Source organism: Sorex fumeus, unplaced genomic scaffold (assembly GCF_029834395.1).
Source record: "Sorex fumeus unplaced genomic scaffold, SorFum_2.1 ptg000022l, whole genome shotgun sequence".
Lineage (NCBI taxonomy): Eukaryota > Metazoa > Chordata > Mammalia > Eulipotyphla > Soricidae > Sorex > Sorex fumeus.
The window spans coordinates 3,021,267-3,038,742 of record NW_026606079.1 but is presented as its reverse complement, the minus strand read 5'-3'; the positions used below and the strand labels follow the sequence as shown (position 1 = coordinate 3,038,742).

Sequence of the window (17,476 nt, the reverse complement as noted above, 5' to 3'; positions counted from 1 at the left end):
GAAATGATAAGACCCAAATTATAAAGAATGACGGAGAACGGGATCGCCCGGTCCCTGCTGGTCTCTGCCTCAGCGCTGAGCTCGGCGCAGCACCCTGGCAGCTTGGGGGCGACTCCCAGGGGTGCCGCCCCAGAGCTCTGCCCCTCCCCCGCCCCCACCCCCCGCTCCCGACCAACCTCGTGAGGCACAGACCTTCATCAGTCCTCATCGCGAGGGGAGGGGTCCCGGCCCACGCCAGCCCACGCTGTGATGTGGAGGGTCTCCTCGCTTTCCGGGGGGCAGCGGCACCGGGCGCGGCTGTGGTGCTGCGGGCTTTGTGGGGTTGTAGCTGTGGCTGTGGTGGTTGTCACCCACCATCCCCGAGAGTGCCCACTCTGGGGTGGGGTCTCCTGGGGGCACTGGCTGGCACCCCGAGGAACGTGCCCCAGTTCCCCCCAGCGCTGTGTGACGTGGCTCCAATCTTCCGGGGAGCGTGCGGGCAGTCCAGGACTGTCCCCGGGAGGGGAGTGCACGTCCCAGAGAGCACCGGGTCTCAGCGGGCGCTGCTGAGGAAGCCAAGACAGGCGCACCGCGGCAGAGCAGCGCTGCGGGCACCACCGTGATGTGGAACAGCCTCGGGCCAGGGCCAGGCACGGGCATCAGGCAGGGAGGAAGGAAGCACAATAAGCGGCCTGAACGGCCGAACCTGTGTCCCAGCCATGGCCAGAGGGAAGCAGGTGTGTGGGGGGGAGGGTCGTGGCATGTGTGACCTGGCCCCCATCTTCCCAGGCACAGGGACAGGCTGTAAAGCACGGTGATCAGGGTGAACCAGACAACGCGGGTAGGGGCAGCGTGGACGGGAGACGCAGGCTGCGGGCCAGGTGCCTGCAGGGGCCCAAGGGTGCTCCCCTGGGAAGAAGCGAGCTGGGGTGGGCAGGGCGGCCCAGGCTGGCCACTGGGAAGCCTGGACAAGCTTGGGGGCGGCGCCTGGCGCGGCTGTGGTGCTGCAGGCTTTGTGGGGTTGTTTGTTGCTGTGGCTATTGTGGCTGTCGTCCCCCGACACCTGAGTGTGCCAGCTCTCGGGTGGGGTCTCCTGGGGGCACTGGCTGGCACCCCGGGGAGCGTGCCCCAGGCCCAGGGGCCCCCAGCGTCGTGCGACGAGGCTCCCATCTTCCTGGGAGCGTGCGGGCAGTCCAGGACTGACCAGGGACAAGGCCAAAGGGGCTGCGGCCAGCGCGGAGGCCCCGTGCAGGCCGTCACCTCGAAGGGGGCCCGAAGGGTGACCCTCGGGTGCCTCAGCCCCGCCCAGAGCCGTGGGCAGCGTCTCAGAGCCCCAACTGTGCAGGGAGAGCGGTGGGGACAGTGGGTGGGGGGCGCCTGGAGTCCCCTGCTTTAGCTCAGGTGGGCTCGGCTGGGCGCTCGCTCCCCTTTCCTGGGCTGACCGCCCCCTGGGGTCAAATGGAGGCTCCTTGTGACCCCACAAAGGAAAGGAATAAACTAAGTGGACTCAGATTTCAAAAAAGAAGAATGAGGGGCTGGAGCGATAGCACAGCAGGTAGGCGTTTGCCTTTCACAGGCCCACCGGGTTTCGATTCCCAGCATCCCATATGGTCCCCTGAGCTCCGCCAGGAGTAACTCCTGAGTGCAGAGCCAGGAGTAACCCCTGTGCATCGCCGGGTGTGACCCAAAAAGCCAAAAAAAAAAGAATGAGGTCTAGCCGAGTTCTCAGCTCCTGGGCACCAACCGCTGGGTCGTCAGGCTGCAAAGTCTGCATGGGGGTCACGTTCTGGGGGGACCCGGTGTCGGGAAAGCAGGGCTGGAGATGAAGGGGATGGAGATGGTAGAGACAGAGAAGGTGGGGGTGCAGGAGATAGAGGCGCTAGGGATGGAGGAGGCGAAGGTGACAGAGGTGCAGGGGGTGGCTGATAACACGAGGTGGCGGTGATAAAGGTGAAGGGGGTGGGGGTGGAGGTGGAGAGAAGGTTCCGGAGCTAGAGACGGTAGAGATGGAGGTGAAAGATGGAAATTGGGGATGGTGGTGAGGAGGGGAGTGAAGGTGAGACGGAGGAAGGGGTGGCTGGGAGGAAGGGCCGGGTGGTCGCCGATGGACACGAGGGCCCTGGGATGAAGGCAGGGGAGCCGGGAGCGCGGGGGGGGGGGGGGGGGGGGGGGGGGGGGGGGGCTCTGCGTGCAGGCGCAGTCCCGCCCCCGCACAGAGCCAGGAGTACTGAGCACCACCAGGTAGTGGCCGAAGTAAGCCCAGCTGGTCCAATGGGGGGGAGGCGGAACCAACGGAGGAGACTGACGGAGTTGTGGGGGGCTGCAAGGGAGCCGGCAGCATGCAGTGACCAGGTGGGGGGGCGGGCGCACGGCGGAACTGATGAGTAGACTGAAGAGACACCGCTTGGCGCTCAGGGCTGACTCCCGACTCTGCACCCGGGGGGGTCCCTTGGCCGGGGGGGGGTGCTGGGGGTGGAACCTGGGTCTGCAGCGCAGGGCGGGCCCCCTCCCCACTGTGCCTGCAGGTGAGCAGAGTGAAGGTGGGCGTGACAGAGATGGAGGTAAAGATGGAGATGAAGGTGATAATGAAGGGAGAGGTGGGAGAGGTGGAGGGGAGGGGGGAATGAGGAGCAGGAGGTGAGGGGGGTGCACTGACAGCGGTGGACACGGGTCCGAGGCCCGAGAATGAGGCAGCAGAGCATGACACGAGGACAGTGACGGCAGGTCTCACTCACAAAGAGCACAGGGTAGGAGGGCCGAGTGTCCTGCTGCGCTGGGTGCATGGACCAGGAGGTGAGGGGGCACAGGGGCGCGGCCCCTCCAGGGCCCCTCATCTTTCTGGCAGCTCTCAGGTCCTCGAGCTCTTCCTCGCCCAGGCCCCAGCGTTGGGGAGCACGGGGAGCACCCGCTCGCACTGCCTTCGTTCCTCACGGTGTGCCAGGGTGTCGCCCCCTCGCTCGCTGCGCCCGCCCGGTGAGCTTGGCAGACCCCAGGGCTGGCCCGAGCCCACGCCCCTTCCAGTGCCAGCCGCGGGGCTGACTTCGGGGGACCTGTGGCAGTGTTGGGGCACCAGCCGTGGCCAGGGGGGCTGCCCCAGCGAGTTTCCATCCACGGTGCCCACCTGAAGAACGCGGCCTGGGCCCCTCCTGGGTCAGAACCGAGAGCGCAGAGGGAGGGCGGGGGCCACTGTGTAAGGGGGGAGACGTCCTAACCCCCCCCCCCCGCTGTGTCCCCCCTAGCATGCAGGCCCCAACACAACCAGAACGACCCCGTCCCCTCACCGTCCCAGGCAGCCGGGGCTGTCTCTGCCTGGGGAAGGGGGTTATTATCAGGGGCAGGAGGCCACACTGCCCGGCCCACAGGGACCCGCGCCACCCCCTCCACTCGGCTCGGGGGTCAGTGCCCTGACGAGTGGACACTGCCCGGCGCGACCCTCACGACACAGCTGCACGTGGGCGGCCCAGCTGCCCCACCCCAAGGTCGCTTCGTCCTCCGTCCAGAGCCCCTGGGAAGCACCGGGGTTTCCTCCATGAACCAGTGGGCACCAGTGCGGCTGGGCCACTGGCTGGACACTCAGACCCGCACTCGGAGGGCCCGAGCCTCCAGGGGGCCATCCCGAAGGGCCTGGGGGCCCAGACACGGACGGACAGACACCAGGACAAGCGAGCGGGCGGCAGAGAAAGGAACGGAACCCGGGCTCTGCTGGGTCCCCCAAAGACGGGGCAGCCCCCCAAAGCCCTGGGAGCGAACTGAGGCGGCGTCTCCGGGCTGAGAGCCCCTGCTCAGCGGGTGGGGAGTCGCGGCGTCGGGCCCGGGGACGCCCCGTCGTCATCTGGCAGCAGGCGCTCAGGCGGAGGGGGGGTCCGACGGTCCCTGGGGCCACGGGCTCGGCGACGCCCTCCGGCCCCTTTCCCGAGGCGCGCGCCCTGCCCCCGGCCGCCCGGCAGAAGGGCCTGCTCCTCCGGCCACCCCGCCGGGCACTCCCTCGGGCGGGCAGCCCCTCCCCCGGCGCGGCGCGGCGCGGCGCGGCGCGGCGGTCACAGCAGCAGGGACTTGGCCAGGCCGCCGTGGAACTTGCGCGCGTGGCGGTACAGGTCTCCGGACTGCGTGAAGCGGCGCGGGCACCAGCGGCAGGCGTGCGGCTTCTCGCGCGTGTGCACCACGGCGTGGCGGCTGAGGTTGTGCGAGTACTGGAAGCTCTTCCCGCACTGCGCGCACGTGTAGGGCTTCTCCCCGGAGTGCGTGCGCTCGTGGCGCCGCAGCGTGTAGGCGCACGAGAAGCTCTTGCCGCAGCGCGCGCAGGTGGGCGCCGCGCCGTCGCGGGTGCGGGCGCCGACGGGCCGCCGCAGCAGGCGCGCGCCGGGGCACAGGCACGGGGGCCCGGGGGCCGCGGCCGGCGGCGGGGGGCCGCGGGGGTCGCGCGCGGGGCCGCCGTGCCCGGGCGCGGCCGGCGCGTCCCGCCCGTCGGGCGGCGGCGGCGGCGGCGGCGGCGGCGGCCCCGAGCGCGGGGCCGCGGGCTCCGGCCTCCGCGCGCCGCGCTTCAGCGACAGGTCCAGGGCGCCGTCGCCGTCCCCCGGGGCCGCGGGGGCGCGGGGCGCGGGGCGGCGGCGCGGGCGGGCGGCGCGCGGGCCCCGGCGCGCGCTCGTCCTCCCGCAGGCGGCCCCGGCACACCTTGGCGACGTCGTGCATGTGCAGGTAGCTGGCGGCGGCCAGCACGTCCTCCGCGGGCAGGCCGCGCAGCTCCAGGCGGCCCTCGTACATGAAGTCCAGCAGGCGGCCGAAGGCGGGCGCCGTGACGATGTCGCCGTTGAGCCGCACCGTGTCGCGGCCGCCCGCCGGCCGGTCGCGGTAGCAGAGCTGGAAGTAGACGCTGCAGGCGGCCAGCACGGCGCGGTGCGCGGGGAAGCGCGCGTCGCCCACCAGCACGGTGCAGTCGCACAGGAAGCCCAGCTCGCGCTGCTGCCGCAGCCGGCCCAGCAGCCGCCCGCCGTGGCCCGGGAACTCCATGCGGCCGCGCGCATCGCCGCGCGGGCCCCGACGCCGCAACGCCGCCGCCGCCGCCGCCGGCCCCCTTTAAAGGGCGGCGCGCCCGGGCCCGCCCCCCGCGCGCCCGCCCCGCGGAGAGAGAGCGAAACTCGGGGCGCGGGCCGGAGGGGCGGGCCCGGCGACTTCCCGGAGCGGCGGAACCGCTGAGGTCACCGCCGCCGCCCGCCGCGGGCCGGGGAGGCGGGGGAGATGCGGGGCGCCGCCGCGGCCGCCGCGCGGGGGTCCCCCCGGGGGCCCGACTGCGCCGTCTGCGCGGGGACCCCCTTCCGGGGCGCTTCGAGCTCAGCGCGCTGCGTGCTCGGGCCCGCGCCCACCTGAGCGGGCGGGGACCGGTGGCGAGGGTGGGGGTGGGGGGTCCCCCGCCGCCCAAAGCCTGGTTTTCCGTCTGGCCCGCGGAGCGCAGACCCCCTTTCCAAAACTCACGCGGAGGGGCCCGAGCCGTGCGTCCGGAGGGGGACGAGCGCCCCTGCGCCCAGCTCTCCGGAGACAAGGAAATAGCGGGGAAAAATAGAGCAGGGCGTGGGGCGGGGACAGGCGTCCTGGGCCGGGGCTCAGAGGGTCACCTGTCAGCTCAGGAGGATGGCAGGGTCACCCCGCGGGCCTCAGCGGACAGTACCGGGCCAGTGTCCCCTAGCCACGTGCCGCAGCCGGGGACGGGCCTGGGGAGCCGGGGCGCCGCAGGGGCAGGGCGGGGGTCCTGCTAAGACCCATGTCTGGGCCCACCCGCACGGGTGGGCTGGGGAGGATCGTACTTTACATAGAGACCTAAAAAGCAGAGCCAACACGCCACACCCCCCGGCTGTCCTCCGGGACTCTGCCCTGGGGGTGCCAGCCCCCCACCCTTCAGGTAAACGGGCCACGCCCTCAGCAGTGCCAGCGCCCACAGGGGCCCTCCTCCAGGCAGCAGAGAGTGACCATGGTGGTCCCCGGGCCTGATTTGGGCTGTTGAGGGGACCATGGCCCAAGGCTGGGCCTCTGGGGGACACTCCCAGCCCCCCAGCCTGGCGCGGAGGGAGGCCCCAGGGGCCAGGACAGTGTCAGGGAGGGCTGGAGGGCACAGGGTCCCCAGCTGTCCAGCGGCAAGGTCAGGCTTAGGTGCTCAGCGCCCCTCCGGCCCAGCGGTGAGGGCGCAGGACCGCGCGTGGCCAAGCTGCCCAGAGCAGCCATCTGGACCCGGAGCTGCCCGCCCCGCCCCGCAGCTGCTGCAGGGACCCGGGTGGCCACCGGCATGTCCTGCCTGTCGCCGGCAGCTGCGGGGGAGGGGCACGGGACCCCTCCCCTGGGGGGGAGCAGCACTTTCTGTTGCAAACATCTGGCCAGGGCCCCTGAACCCGGAGAGCAGGCGGTGGCGGGCACCCTGGGGCCGCCCGTCCTGGTCCTGGAGGGGGCACCCTGGCGGGGAGGGCCGGCGTCGGGGTGGGGGCGCGGCCGGGCCGGCGGGACTCCAGCCCCCACCACCACCACCACACGCTGCCCCAGCCCTGCCCTTCCGGCAGCGGCCACAAGGCGGCGGCCGCTGGACCCCGCGGCTCACCGCTGGCCCCTCGGTGCCCCCTCCCGGCGCCCCCCGCCCCCGCCCCCCGCCCCAGGATGGGAGTGGGCACAGCAGCCCACCTGGGGCCAGGTGGGTGGGTGGGGCCGCTCCCGAGGGCGCCCGAGGCCCCTGCGGAAGCCGGGGGTGATGGTCAGCGGGGGCCCCTCCCCGGCCGTGCGGCCCCGTGGCGGCGCGGCGGCGGGACCGGGGGGCGCGGGCGGGCCGGCGTCCCCGGCGGGGCGGCCCGGCGGGAGCGGGCCGGGGCGGGGCGGGCGGGCGCGCGGCCGGGCGGGCGGGCGGGCGGGTGCGGGCCGGCGCGGGGGCGCCCGGGGCGGCGGAGGCGGATGTGGGCGGGCGGCGGGCGGGGCGAGGCGGCGCAGGACGGAGCGGCCGGCCCGGGCCCAGCTGCCGGCCCCGAGCGCGAGCGGCGGCCACGCACACGGCGCCGCGGCCTCCCCTGGACCGCCCGGCTGGGCCGCGGGGATGCGGAGCGGCGGGCGCCGGAGGCCGCGGCCCGGCTAGGCCCGCCGCGCCCGGAGCGGCGCCCGGTGAGTCCCGCGCGCGGCCGGATTTCCTCCCCGCGCGCGGCTTTGTTCGCCGCCGCCGCCGCCGCCGCGGGCCGGGCCGGGCCGGGCGCGGGGCGCGGGGCGCGGGGCGCGGGGCGCGGGGCGCGGGCGCGGCCGCCGCGTGACCTTGGGGCGCGGGCGGGCGCGGCGGCGCGCGGGGGGTCCCGGCCCGGCCCGCTCGGCGGGGCGCGCGGGGCGGGCGCCCTCGGGCCCGGGGCGCGGCGCGGCCCGCGGGGGGCGCCGCCCGGGCCCCCCGCGCGCGCGCGCGTGGCCGGCCCGGGGGCCGCGCCCGGCCGGGCGGGGGGCGGGCGGCGCGGGCGGGGGAGGGGCGGCCGCCGGGCCGGGCCGGGCCGGGGAGGGGAGGGCCGGGGAGGGCCCTGGACCGGCCCTGGGCCGGCGGCGGCGGGGCCCGGCGCGCGCCCGAACAATGCCCGGGCCGGCCGCCGCCCGCCGGAACTGGGGTCCGCACGCCCGCGCCCTCAGCTGTCCCCCTCCGTCAGCCCCGGCGGCCCTGCCCAGCCCAGCCGGGAGGCCACCCCCGCCGGCCACGCCCACCCGGCGAGGCCCAGCCCGCGGCCTGGGCCCGCCCGGGGCATCCTCGCCGCTGCCGCACGCGGGCCCAGGGGCCTTCGTGCAGGGGAGCAGGGAGCGCTCGAGGGAACGGTGCCCCTTTCCGCAGTGTGGAAGTGGGTTTTGAGGGTTGCCTAGGAGTTCGGCCAGGCAGGTTCGGAGGCCGGGGCAGGCCCCGCTGCCTCTGGGTCTGGACAGTGCTGCCCCCACCCTCTTTAGCTGCCTCCCAGTGCGGTCATTGTGGGCCTCCCTCCGCCCCGCACCCCCGCCCCGGGGCTGACGGGTGCTATGCGTCCACCGTCTCATCCGAGCCCTCCTTGTCTCTGGCAAAGCTCGGGATGCCAGCCACACGCAAGGTCAGGCGGACGCAGCCCAGCAAGGGCGCCGTAGTTGGGGGGCCCCCAGTGCAGGCCCTGCTCGGGTCTGGGCCTCCCTTGCCCAGCGGGCAGAGACAGTGCCCGAGCAGAGCACTGTCTAGCTGAGTCCCGGGGCTGTTGGCCTGGGGGTCCCGCCTCACTGTGCCTTTGCTTTCTGCAGAGGCTGCGGCCGCCGGCTGGGCAGACGCGTGAAGGAGCAGCCCCGCGGGGCCCCTGGCCGGCACCATGAGCGAGGCGGCCGTGGTGAAGGAGGGCTGGCTGCACAAGAGAGGTGAGTGCCCGCGAGGGCACGGTGTCGGGCCGGGCCTCATCTCGGGGCACTGCCCGCTGGGCTGCGGGATGGGCCGGACCCCAGGGCCTGCCCACCCTCGGCCCTCAGGGACACTGTGGCCACCACAGGGCCCCGGAACCCGCCCGGCTGTTCCCTCACAGCCCGGGACCCCACACTGCCACCGCAGGCCCGCACCACACCAGGGACCCAATACACGCCCAGGATCGCACACTTGCACCCGGGACCCACACTCGCACCCGGGACTCCATGCTACCACTCAGCCCGCTCCCTTCGACCCTGGCACAGCACCAGTGTGTCCTGTCGACCGTCCACCCATTCCCGCCTGTGCCCCCTGCTCCCTGGCCTGTCCCGAGCACCGTCCGTGCGTGTGGCGTGGCAGGTCCCCGGGGGCACAGGGCTGGCCTGGGAGTCCAGGCTGTGGGGGGGCAGCCCCCACCTTGGGGGCCCCTCCTGCCTTTGTCCCGCCTCTTCGGTCGGGCCACGTGCCCTCCCCTTTAGTGCTGGGGCCCCGCAGCCTCCCGAATCTCTTGCTGTGTGGCTGATGTGGACGTCGGCGCCTGCCTTGGCCCTGGGTGTCCATGCTGGGCTGGCCCCTGCTCAGGTGGGAGTACGCACTTGGGTGCAGCCCCTCGGTGCGTGTTTGGGCACCCAGAGAGCCATGTTGGGCCTGATTTCTGTTAGGCCAGCTCCATGGGCCTCAGTTTCCCTGCGCAGTCAGGTCTACAGATGGGGTAGCCATGGGGGCTGTGCGTGTCCTCATCCCCGCAACTTGGGGCCCCTGTACTGGGCTCGAGGGTGACCAGGGAAATGGGGTGGGGCCTCCTGGTGCGGGTCAGATGTGGGGCGGTCACAGAGGACCAACGCCTGCCCGGTGCCCGGGGACGCCCCTTCGGGTGCTATGCTGGTCCTTGGGAGGAACAGGCCTGGGGGAGGGGGGATAGGATGGGGTCCGAGAGTCCCCCTGTTCTGCTCTGGGGCTGGGACGGGGTCCCCCAGCACCGGGCTCTGGGGCACCTGCAGCTCCTGAGGGTTCCCACTGCCAGGACAGCTCTTCAGGGATGCCCGCTGACTTGCTCGTCGTCCAGTGGCGTGGCCTGATGTGGCATGCATGATGCCACATTGCCTGGCATAGTGTGACATGGCCGTGTGGTATGGTACGGCGTGTGGTGTGAGTGCCCTGGCATGGCATGACATTGCTGAGTGGCGTGACCCGCCGTGGTGTGACATCACTGAGCGGCATGGCTTGGCATGGTGTGACATCAATGGCGTGGCCTGGCATAGTTTGACATCACTGAGTGGTGTGGCCTGCTGTGGTATGACATTGCTGAGTGGTGTGGTCCGGCGTGGTGTGACGTGGCTGTGGTCTCACTTCTCTTGAGCGGCATGGTCTGGTGTGGTGTGACATCAGTGGTGTGGCCTGGCATAGTGTGACATCACTGAGTGGCGTGGCCTGCCGTGGTGTGACATCGCCCAGTGGCGTGGTCTGGCGTGGTGTGACCTGGTTGAATGGCATGACCTGGTGTGGTGCCTGGTGCAGTGTGACATCGCTCAGTGGCGTGGCCTGGCATGGTGTGATGTGGCTGCGGTCTCACTTTTCTTGAGTGGCATGGCCTGGTGTGGTGTGACATCACTGACTGGCATGGCTTGGCATGATGTGACATCAATGGCTTGGCCTGGCGTACTGTGACATCACCGAGTGACGTGGCCCGCCGTGGTGTGACGTCGCCGAGTGGCCTGGCGGCTGAGGCGTGGCAGGCTAGTGGTGGGGCCGTTTCCTGTTTGTGTGTCGGCCTCTTCCAAACAAACATCAAAAGAGGAAGCTGTGGCCCTCACTGGGGAGGCCTCTCAGCCTTTCTCCTGCCAGTGGCCAGTGTCCACAGCCCTGCCTGGCTGCCGAAGCAGGCGGCCCACAGGGGCCTCAGAGGGGATAGCTAGCGCTGACGGCCCCCGCCCAGCACCGCCCTGCAGCCCTCGTGCCCAGGTGCCGGTGGCATCGCCCGGACCCCCAGAGGGTCTCAATCCCCTGCACGGGAGCCCAGATGGAGCCCAATGCAGCCCCGGCCCAGCTGCTGTGCACAGTCGCCCCATGGCGGCTCCTCTACTCCCTGGGGTGTGCGGGCCCAGGTGCCGGGCTGGAGGGGGGGGTGCGCCGGCCTGCTGCCCACCTGCCCTGGCGAGATCGCTTCGCCATTGAGGGCCTCCCGCCCCCTCCTGTCCCGCCTGGAGGTGTGGGCCTATGCTGGCCTGGGCTGTGGGGCGGCTGGAGCCAGGGGCGGGCACGTTCGGGTGTGGAGAGGGGCCTGTGGCAGGGCTGGACCGCCCGTAGCCAAGAGCCCTTCTGCCTCCTGGGCCTGCCTCAGTTTCCTGCGGAGCCGGGTGGTCCTTGGTATTACGGTCTGGGGGCTCTCAGGGGAGCCGTGCCCGGTGTCACCGTGCGGGGCGGTGGCAGCCGTGGGCAACGGTGACCTCCATGTGGGGAAGCTGCTGCGCCCGCGCCCGCCCACCCGGCAGCTGTCGGCGCGATGGATGTGGCAGCGGCAGGGGACCGTGTGGCCGCGCTGTCAGCTGGCGCCGCTCCCCAGGCCTGCTGGGGCTCAGTGTGCTGTGCCGAGCAGACGTGCTGGCGCCCCGCCAGCGCCCGCCACGCAAAGTGTCTACCCAGCACTTTGCCGAGCTGCGGTGCCAGCGCCTTGCACGCGTGTGTGAGTGCACGTGTGACGCAGGTGTGTCGGCGTATGATGCACGTGTGTTTACAGGTGTGTGCACACGTATGTCTATAGAAGTGTGTACGCACGTGTCTGCAGATAGGGTGCACAAGCGACTGTAGGCACATGAGTGCACACGTGCATAGCTTGTGTACATGTGTAGGTGTGTGTATACATGTGTGTTTAGCATTTGTGTACATGTGTCTGTAGGTGCGAGTGCATGTGTATTTTACTCGTGAGCGTGCGTGTCTGTACTGTGTATATACGTGTGTCTGTACGCTTGGGTTTACGTGTGTCTAGCGTGAGTGTACATGCATGTAGTGTGTGCATATGTGTCTGTAGGCACGTGTGTATGCATGTGCCTGAAGGTGTGAGTACACATGTGTGTCTCGTGTGTGTACGTGTGTCTGCAGTGTGTATATGTGTCTGTAGGCATGTGAGTGCACAGAGTGCAGTGTGTGTGTGCGTGTCTGCAGTGTGTGTGTACGTGTGTCTGTAGGTGTGTGTGTGCTGTGTGGGTGCAGTGTGTGTGTGTGTGGGTGCCGTGTTGAGGGCACTGGGCTGTGGCCACCCCTGCTGCGTGCCCCAGGGCTGGTCTCCGAGCGAGCCTCGTGCCCCGAGGCTGTTCTGGCAGGTGAATTCCCCAAGTTTGGGGCCCAGCCTCACTAAGGGGGACTTGGGTGCAGGAGAAGGGTGGGGGCCACCCAGCTGCATCTGAGTGTCCGGCCTGGGGTCAGGCCTGTGCCCGGGGTCCCTGTGGCGCACTGGGGCTGCGGCCCCTCTGCCTACCACGTGCCAGCTGCCAACGCGCCGGGCGGGTGGAGGTCCAGGTGCCAGTGTGCGGCTCGGGGTACATGCACGGCAACCCCGCCCCCTCCAGTGGACCCCAGGGGGAAACCGAGGTCCCTGCTGCGGGGCAGTCGGCCCGCGTGTGCAGACGCTCCCGCGCTCACGTGTCCAGGGCACAGGCTGGCACAGCAGGAGGTGGCCGGGGGGGGGGCGCGGAGGGGGCAGGCAGCGGTTGGTGCGTCGAGATGGATTTGGGGGCTGTGTGGGGAGACGCTCATCGCTCTCCCTGCCCCGTCAGCGTCCCGGGGAGCGGCAGCTGGCGGCCTCTGAGGCTCTCCATCAGGGCCCGACAGCCCAGCCTGGCGCGCCGGCGGGGGAGCGGGGCCCTCCTGGGCGCGGGTTGGGCGCGGCCCAGCCTGCACTGTGGGCACCGTGGGCACCATGAACTCCTCCGGCCAGGCCCTGGGCTGACGCACTGCGGGAGGCCTGAGGGCTGGAGCCCGTCCAGCGGTGCCCCCCAGGGCCAGGCCGAGCCCCCGCGGGAGGGGCCGGCGAGGGGCTGCGTCTGCGGGGCGTCCTGAGGGCACCCCGGGCAGGCAGGAGGGGCTGGTCCCGCTCTGCAGAATGGAAATGAGACGCTTCCCAGCCCGCTGTCAGCGTGACAAATGACAGGCGCCCGCGCTCCGCTGCGGACATCTGCTCCCTCCCCAGGCACAGCCTGTTTGTTGGCGCTGCTGAGCCGCTGCACAACTTCCGGGAGAACTTTCAGGCTGCTGGGGAGGCTGGGGGTGGGGCCGCGGTCGCCCCGGGCTCCCGCCACGCTGCTCTGCCTCGTGGACTCGGGGTGCGGGGACGCGCCCCCACGTCACGGCAGCGGTGTTGCCCCCTGGGGACCCACTGGCTCGGAGTCGTGTGTCCCCCTCCGGGAAGGCCCTCGAGACTGGACTTGCCGCCTGCTAGGCCTTGTCTCACTCCCAGCAGGGGTCCTTCTGGCCCGCGTCATCCCAGCTGCGCGATAAGGTCCCAGCACACGCCTACTCGGGGTCCGGCCAAACCTCGTGGGGCCCGCAGGAGTCCCTTGGGTGCGGTGCCAGCTCTTGCTGTCCCTCAGGGGAGTACATCAAGACCTGGAGGCCCCGGTACTTCCTGCTCAAGAGTGATGGCAGCTTCACGGGCTACAAGGAGCGGCCGCAGGACACGGAGCAGCGCGAGGCCCCCCTCAACAACTTCTCCGTGGCCCGTGAGTGTCCCCGCCGCCCGGTGCTCTACCCCCGGGCGAGGAGGAGCAGGCGTGCAGGAACACCCGGACCTCAGTGTCCCGGCCCCGAGGACTGCTGCGTGACGGGCATCGCCCTGCTAGCACCACGTGCCGCCTGGGGATAGCGGCAGATGGCCAGGCGGGTCCGGCCTCCTAGGGCCCATGCGTGCCGGCCGCGGGATGGGCTTCTCCTCGGGGCCAGGGTGTGGACCCGTGTGGGCGGTGCTGCAGGGGGGCTCCTGCTCACACGGAGTCCCCAGGGGCCCCCACTCTCCCCACTCACAGGGTGCAGGGGCCACCGTTGTCCCTCCTGGGTGTAGGTGCCTGTGCCCGCGGTGTGCACCTGGTGTGCGTGTGCTCCAGGTGTGCATGTATTCCCAGTGTGTGCCTGTGCTCCCAGGATGTTCATGCTCCAGGTATGACCACACTCCAAGTGTGCATGCGCTCCCAGTGTTCGTGTGTTTCTGCTGTGTGTACTCCCAGTGTGTGCTTTCAGTACGCGTGTACTCCAAGTATGCATGTGCTCCGGTGTGTACGTGTGCTCCCTATGTGCGTGAGCTCCAGTGTGTGTACTTCCGGAGTTCGTGTGCTCCGGATATGCACGTGCTCCAGGTATGTGTGTGCTCCAGTATGCATGTGTTCCGGGTGTGCGTGTGCTCCCAGTGTGTACATGTGCTTCCAGTGCATGTGCTCAGGGTGTGTGCTCCCGAGGTGTGTGCTCTGGGTGTGCGTGTGCTCCAGGTATGTCTGCTCTCCCAGTATGTTCATGCTCCAGGTGTGACCACACTCCAAGTATGTGTGTGCTCCTGCTGTGCCCGTGCTCCCAGTGTGTGTATGTTCCCAGTGTGTGTGTGCTCCCGGTGTTTGTGTTCTCCGGGTGTGTACGTGTGCTCCCGGTGTGTGCGTGTGCTCCCAGTGTGTACATGTGCTTCCAGTGCATGTGCTCAGGGTGTGAGTGTACTCCAGGTGTGCGTGTGCACCGGGTATGCCTGCACTCCCTGTGTGCCTGCTCTCCCGGTACATTCATGCTCCAGGTGTGACCACACTCCAAGTATGTGTGTGCTCCTGCTGTGCCCGTGCTCCCAGTGTGTGTGTGCTCTCGGTGTGTGCATGTGCTCCCAGTGCGTACGTGTGCTCCCTATGTGCATGAGCTCCAGTGTGTGTGTACTTCCGGAGTTCGTGTGCTCCGGATATGCACGTGCTCCAGGTATGTGTGTGCTCCAGTGTGCATGTGCTCCGGGTGTGCGTGTGCTCCAGGTATGCCTGCTCTCCCGGTATGTTCATGCTCCAGGTGTGACCACACTCCAAGTGTGTGTGTGCTCCTGCTGTGCCTGTGCTCCCAGTGTGTGTATGTTCCCAGTGTGTGTGTGTGTATGTGTGTTCTCCCGGTGTGTAATGTGCTCCAGTGTGCGTGCGCTCCCGGTGTGCCTGTGCCCCAGGTGTGTATGTTCTAGGTGTCACGTGTTCCAGGTGTGCGTGTTGGAGGCGTGTGCTTCCTCCCCGTGGGCACGCTGGGCGCTGTAGTGGGCCTGCGCGGAGCGGGGCGCTCACGTGCCGCCCCCCCAGAGTGCCAGCTGATGAAGACGGAGCGGCCGCGGCCCAACACCTTCATCATCCGCTGCCTGCAGTGGACCACCGTCATCGAGCGCACGTTCCACGTGGAGACCCCTGAGGAGCGGTAGGCGGGCTGCAGGCGGGGCCCTGAGCGGGATCCGTGTCCCAGGGGCTGGGCAGGGCCTCACCTGCCCACCACACAGGGAGGAGTGGACGACCGCCATCCAGACGGTGGCCGACGGGCTGAAGAAGCAGGAGGAGGAGATGATGGACTTCCGGTCGGGGTCTCCTAGCGACAACTCGGGGGCCGAGGAGATGGAGGTCTCGCTGGCCAAACCCAAGCACCGCGTGGTGAGCCCCAGGGTCCCCACGGGTGGTCTGGCCGAGTGAGGCTGAGGCCAGTGTCCCCTCCTGTGTGCGGAGCCGCGCTGACCGTGACTGACCTGCCGCCCGCAGACCATGAATGAGTTCGAGTACCTGAAGCTTCTCGGCAAGGGCACCTTCGGGAAGGTGATCCTGGTGAAGGAGAAGGCCACCGGCCGCTACTACGCCATGAAGATCCTGAAGAAGGAGGTCATCGTGGCCAAGGTGGGGCCCGGGCCGGGAGGCGGGCGGGCGGGCGCGGGCTGCGCGCTGCTCACTGCTCACTGCCCCCTGCCCCGGCTTCCAGGACGAGGTGGCCCACACGCTCACCGAGAACCGGGTCCTGCAGAATTCCCGGCACCCATTCCTGACCGTGAGTAGCCCAGACCGGCCACTCCCGTGGGCTCCCACTCTGTATGTGTGTGTGGGGGGTGGACGGCAGGCCCTCTGGGGAGTGACAGAAAGCCACAGTGACCTACTCTGCCGCCCCCCATCCTGACTCCTGGCCTGAGGGGCCCCCGCCTTTGGGGAGGTCGGCCCAGGTGCGTTTCTGGGGTGTCAGTCTCCGAGGACGTGCCCAGGGGATCTGCTGGATGTGAGTGCGGGGCCCGGTGAGGGCCTGCTGGCAGCGAGGCAGGCGCCCCAGCTCTCCCGGGTAGGGGGCCTCATCCCTGATGGTGTGGCCGCCGTCCTTCCTGGCAACCGCTGCGCCGTGCAGCAGGCTCGGGACAGCCCAGCGCCATCGACAGCCCTGCCCCGCCTGCCGGGTCGAGGGCTGGGAGCGAGCCGTGGCCTGAGTCCGTGCCTTGCAGGCCCTGAAGTACTCCTTCCAGACCCACGACCGGCTCTGCTTCGTCATGGAGTACGCCAACGGGGGCGAGGTAGGCACCGTGGGGGCTGCGGGGGGCTGCAGGGGTGCCGGCCTGGCCTGGCTCAGGGCTGCGACTCACACGGCTTCCCCGCAGCTCTTCTTCCACCTCTCCCGGGAGCGCGTGTTCCCCGAGGACCGGGCGCGCTTCTACGGCGCCGAGATCGTGTCGGCCCTGGACTACCTGCACTCGGAGAAGAACGTGGTCTACCGGGACCTCAAGGTAGTTGGACTGGGCGGGAAACGTGGTCCACAGGACCTCAAGGTGGCTGGGCTGGGCCGAGCCGGGCAGGAAACGCAGTCCACGGGACGTCAAGATGCCCACGGCTGGTGGGAAACGCCGTCTATGGGACCCGAAGGTGGGCCGGGCCAGGCCGGCCTGGGGGCGGGGCCTGACCGCCGCGCCCGCCGACAGCTGGAGAACCTCATGCTGGACAAGGACGGCCACATCAAGATCACCGACTTCGGGCTGTGCAAGGAGGGCATCAAGGACGGCGCCACCATGAAGACCTTCTGCGGAACCCCCGAGTACCTGGCCCCCGAGGTGCGCTGCGCGGGCAGGGCAGACCGAACCCCGCGCCCTGCCCGCCCGCTCTGCGTGCCCCCGAGGCTCCCATGTTCCCCGTGTTCTGCGCTCGCAGGTGCTGGAGGACAACGACTACGGTCGGGCGGTGGACTGGTGGGGGCTGGGCGTGGTCATGTACGAGATGCTGTGCGGCCGCCTGCCCTTCTACAACCAGGACCACGAGAAGCTCTTCGAGCTCATCCTCATGGAGGACATCCGCTTCCCGCGCACGCTGGGGCCCGAGGCCAAGTCCCTGCTGGCCGGGCTGCTCAAGAAGGACCCCAAGCAGAGGTGGGCACCCGGGCGGGCTGCGGGGCGGAGGGGGCGGGGCTGGCACGGAGCTGGCACGGAGCTGTCCCCGCAGGCTGGGCGGCGGCTCGGAGGACGCCAAGGAGATCATGCAGCACCGCTTCTTCGCGGGCGTCGTGTGGCAGGACGTGTACGAGAAGAAGGTGGGACCCCGGGGCCAGCGCAGGACGGGCGGCCTGCGCCCCGGGCCCGCGCCCTGACGCGTCCCCTCTCCCCCAGCTCAGCCCCCCCTTCAAGCCTCAGGTCACGTCCGAGACGGACACCAGGTATTTCGATGAGGAGTTCACGGCCCAGATGATCACCATCACGCCACCCGACCAAGGTGGGCCGGGAGCCCCGCCCCCCGCAAACCAGAGCTTCCTGGGAGCGGCCCTGGTGGGGGGAACGGGTGGGCTCCGCACCCCTCCCGGGCCTGAGCACACTGTGTCCCCACAGATGACAACATGGAGTGTGCGGACAGCGAGCGCAGGCCCCACTTCCCCCAGTTCTCCTACTCGGCCAGCGGCACGGCCTGAGGCGGCCGTGGGGAGGAGCCCCCGGGGGCTTCTTAATTTATTTCAGCGTCTCCCGATGAGATGCCGGGGCCGGGGGCCACTGACTGAGCCCGTGGGCCCAGGCCCCCCGCCAGGCCGGCAGGACGCACTGGGGTTTCCCACCGTGACAGGGACCCCCGCCCCCGCACAGCCTAGTCCTGCCAGCGC

General features: G+C 70.4%; 2 protein-coding genes across 3 annotated transcripts; one reads left to right on the top strand and one right to left on the bottom strand.

The window, feature by feature from the left end:
* Positions 1-4,016: 4,016 nt before the first annotated feature.
* Positions 4,017-5,017, bottom strand: ZBTB42 (zinc finger and BTB domain containing 42). Its single transcript, XM_056113699.1, has 2 exons — positions 4,606-5,017; positions 4,017-4,517 (listed from the first exon to the last, which is right to left on the bottom strand). Exons 1-2 carry the CDS (start codon positions 4,984-4,986, stop codon positions 4,017-4,019), a joined length of 882 nt encoding a protein of 293 aa, XP_055969674.1. The 5' UTR covers positions 4,987-5,017.
* A 1,613-nt stretch (positions 5,018-6,630) lies between these two features.
* Positions 6,631-17,452, top strand: AKT1 (AKT serine/threonine kinase 1). Of its 2 annotated transcripts, none has more exons than XM_056113739.1 (14): positions 6,631-6,649; positions 8,233-8,343; positions 12,970-13,098; positions 14,683-14,794; positions 14,874-15,021; positions 15,127-15,258; positions 15,341-15,406; positions 15,846-15,914; positions 15,999-16,124; positions 16,317-16,445; positions 16,543-16,757; positions 16,831-16,918; positions 16,995-17,097; positions 17,211-17,452. In XM_056113739.1, the coding sequence occupies exons 2-14, from the start codon at positions 8,298-8,300 to the stop codon at positions 17,288-17,290; spliced, it is 1,443 nt and encodes a 480-aa protein (XP_055969714.1). In that variant the 5' UTR covers positions 6,631-6,649; positions 8,233-8,297; the 3' UTR covers positions 17,291-17,452. The 2 variants fall into 2 exon arrangements, with proteins under 2 accessions (XP_055969714.1, XP_055969713.1); XM_056113738.1 differs by lacking the exon at positions 6,631-6,649 and adding an exon at positions 6,971-7,107 and having other exon boundaries at positions 17,211-17,451.
* Positions 17,453-17,476: the final 24 nt, after the last annotated feature.

Excerpts from the sequence above, each read along its gene's own strand:
- ZBTB42 (XM_056113699.1), bottom strand. The coding sequence starts at position 4,986 with ATGGAGTTCCCGGGCCACGGCGGGCGGCTGCTGGGCCGGCTGCGGCAG. Across the intron at positions 4,518-4,605 it reads ACGAGCGCGCGCCGGGGCCC|CGCGGCGCGCGGAGGCCGGA; the intron begins GCGCGCCGCCCG and ends CTGTCGCTGAAG.
- AKT1 (XM_056113739.1), top strand. The coding sequence starts at position 8,298 with ATGAGCGAGGCGGCCGTGGTGAAGGAGGGCTGGCTGCACAAGAGAG. Across the intron at positions 16,125-16,316 it reads TGGTCTACCGGGACCTCAAG|CTGGAGAACCTCATGCTGGA; the intron begins GTAGTTGGACTG and ends GCCCGCCGACAG. Across the intron at positions 16,758-16,830 it reads AAGAAGGACCCCAAGCAGAG|GCTGGGCGGCGGCTCGGAGG; the intron begins GTGGGCACCCGG and ends CTGTCCCCGCAG.